This window comes from Orycteropus afer, unplaced genomic scaffold (genome assembly GCF_000298275.1).
Source record: "Orycteropus afer afer isolate SDZICR_OR568_19922 unplaced genomic scaffold, OryAfe1.0 scaffold00020, whole genome shotgun sequence".
Taxonomy (NCBI): Eukaryota; Metazoa; Chordata; class Mammalia; order Tubulidentata; family Orycteropodidae; genus Orycteropus; species Orycteropus afer.
In genome coordinates, this window is record NW_006921607.1 from 5,165,133 (window position 1) to 5,167,794 (window position 2,662).

At 58.6% G+C, this 2,662-nt stretch overlaps 1 protein-coding gene across 1 annotated transcript; it reads right to left on the reverse strand.

Annotated features, from left to right (window-relative positions):
* Window positions 1-273: 273 nt before the first annotated feature.
* FAM110A (family with sequence similarity 110 member A) lies at window positions 274-1,161 on the reverse strand. Its single transcript, XM_007934506.1, has one exon. The coding sequence runs from the start codon at window positions 1,159-1,161 to the stop codon at window positions 274-276; it is 888 nt and encodes a 295-aa protein (XP_007932697.1).
* Window positions 1,162-2,662: the final 1,501 nt, after the last annotated feature.

A 2,662-nucleotide genomic window follows, 5' to 3' on the forward strand; every position in this document is an offset into this window, starting at 1 on the left:
GCAGGGCCAAGTGCCCCAAATCCAACCCCAGGACAGGAATCAAGCAGGGGTAGACACATGTCAAAAAACCTGCATGGAGGGATGGGGGCTGTCTCAAGGTCAAGAGGCAACTCCCTCCAAGGTCAGTCCTCGCCAGATGGGTGCTGGTCCGGCCTCTGATCCTTTGCCTCTGTACCAAGTTCACTAGAGGCAGGGAATGGATCCAGGAGCGGTCAAGGGCCCAGTTGCATCTCTAAGATCTGTCCTGTGGCAAATGCCTTGTCCAGCGGAGGCCTAGCACTCGACTGCTGGGCTCTCCCGTGCCTGTCGCAACCCGTACAGCCACTTGATCACGCGGGCATTGCGCTCTACCACTGACACACCATATGGGACACGCTCCCGGGCCCGCTCCTCAGCAGTGGCAGAGCTGCGGCGGGAGCAGCCCCCCTCAGAGCTGCCTGGCCCAGCACTGGGCCCAGCCAGGGACACGATGTCTGAGCTGGCCCGAGCCAGGTGGGCCACACCCAGCCCTCGTGCCTCCTCTGGGTCCAAGCCACAGAAGTTAAAAAAGCGCTCAAGGTCAGCTGCTGCCCTCGAGAAGCGCTCACTCAGGTCCGACTTGGAACGCTGCAAACCTGGTGGCCGGGCAGGGCTGGAAGCAGCTGCACTGCCTGGTGATGGGCAGGGCTGGGCACAGGGCGTAGGCATGGGGCGGACGTCCACTCGGCGGACAGCAGCCGTGCTGAGTTGTGGCCGTGGGGGTGTGGCTGGGAGGTCCTGACGCGTTCTCTCTGCCCGCCCAGGGGTCCGGCTGGCCTCAGCAGGGGACACAGGACTGTCACACAAGTTGATGAGGCTGCTAAGGATATCCAGGTCCAGCTGGGGCCGGCGGCCAGGGCCGGGCAGGGCTCGGCGGCTAGGCGTGAGCACTGTGCGGCGAGTCCCAGGGCTGAAGAGTGGCTGTTTGGACAGCAGGGGCTGCACGGGCTCCTGGCGGGTGGTGGCCACATGCAAGCTCTTGACATACTTGGCTTTGTCTGCCTCCAGGCGCTCTACAGCACTGGGTTTCCGAGCCCCACTGTCTGCCGGCCGCCGCAGCAGGTAGCCAGGGACCTTGGTTCGTAGACGGAAAGGTAGGGCTGGGGTGGCAGGGGACCCAGGGGCCAGTGTGTCCATAGGCATGGTTGTTACATACCCCGAGGGCTTCGGTCTAAGGAGTCTGGATAGATGAGGAGATAGATCCAGGCGGAAAGTTGGCAGCTGGGCACTGGTGATGGCTGCAAGAAAGGAAAGAAAGAGGCTGAGCACACTTAAACAAAGGCTCGGCCAACGCTGAGAGGCTGAAGGCTCCTTCTCTATTATAAGGAGAAGGCCACGCCCCTGCCTCACAGACAGCCAATCAGCAGGCAAAAAGCAAAGGCTGGAGCGCTGCCCCGGCGGCTCCGCCCACTTCCCCTCCCTCTTCAGGGACCAGACTCCGCTGAAGCAGGGGGGAAAAAAAAAAAAAAGTGCCAGGAGACAGAAGAAAGGCATGGGGCAGCCTGAGGGGAAAAGACAGGGCACCATTGATTTAATGGGAGCAAAGCGGGTCCCTGGCCCTGTGCTGGAGGCCAGCCAACTTTACCTCTGTGGGTCTTCTCAACAACCCCATTTTGCAGATGGGGAAACTGAAGTGTAGGAAAGAAATGCAAAGCCAATCCAGCAATTTGGTGGTTCTGCCCCAGGAGGTCAGCTGGACTAGCACCTTACTTCCATGCTGGGAGGTGCTGGTGCAGGGGTCTTGGGGTTGGGTGATTAAGTGAAAGGGTTCCAGCCCCACACCCCAGCCAGGCACCTGGTACCACCTCCACCCCTCACCCACCCAGGCAGGAAGCTGCCCGGTGCCATCCACCCGCCTAGACATGCCAGGCCTCAGGCACAGGAGCAGAGCTTATTGGGGGAAGGAGTGGAGAAAGTCCCCACCCCCACCCCAGTCAGTCCAAATACCCGTCAGCTTCCAGTATGGGACGGTAAATGCCAGGCCCACAGAGCTCTACAGATGCCACTGGGTAGAAACGTCAGCCCTGAGCTATGCTGCTCAAGAGAAGCTGGAAATGCCCACAATCACACAATGGTGCCAGGTGCATCCAGCAGGTTCCCGACCTGCCAGTAACCATAGGACGGGCACCCGGAAGCAGGAGGGCCCATGTCCAAGTCCACAAGAGTCCACATGATCACCCAAGCATCAGGGCCTCGTGGCTCAGGTGTCAGGCACATCTGTCCTGCTTCCAAGAAAGGGCCAGGGCCACAAAGCCAAGTATGGGGCAGAAGAAAACCCATGGACCCAAGTTCTGAGCCTTCTCCTCTATAAAATGGAGGGTGGGGCTTAGTCTAGGAAATTCCCAAGAGGACTGGCAATACAGGCCACTAAACCCATGTTGTCAAAGTCAACAGCCACTAGCCACAGGTGGTTATTTAACTTTAAATGTACATTAAATAAAAATTTAAATTCAGTTCCCAAATCACACTAACCACACTTCAATGTTCAATAACCACATGTGGCCAGTGGTCACTAGACAGTCACTATACTAGACAGTACCATCATTGCAGAAAGCTCTAGTGGACAGCCCTACCCACAGATTCAGAATTCCAGCGGGGAGGGAGTCTGGGGTGGCGGGAGGCAGTGGAGATCCTATCATGGGCC

Excerpts from the sequence above, each read along its gene's own strand:
- FAM110A (XM_007934506.1), bottom strand. The coding sequence starts at position 1,161 with ATGCCTATGGACACACTGGCCCCTGGGTCCCCTGCCACCCCAGCCCTA.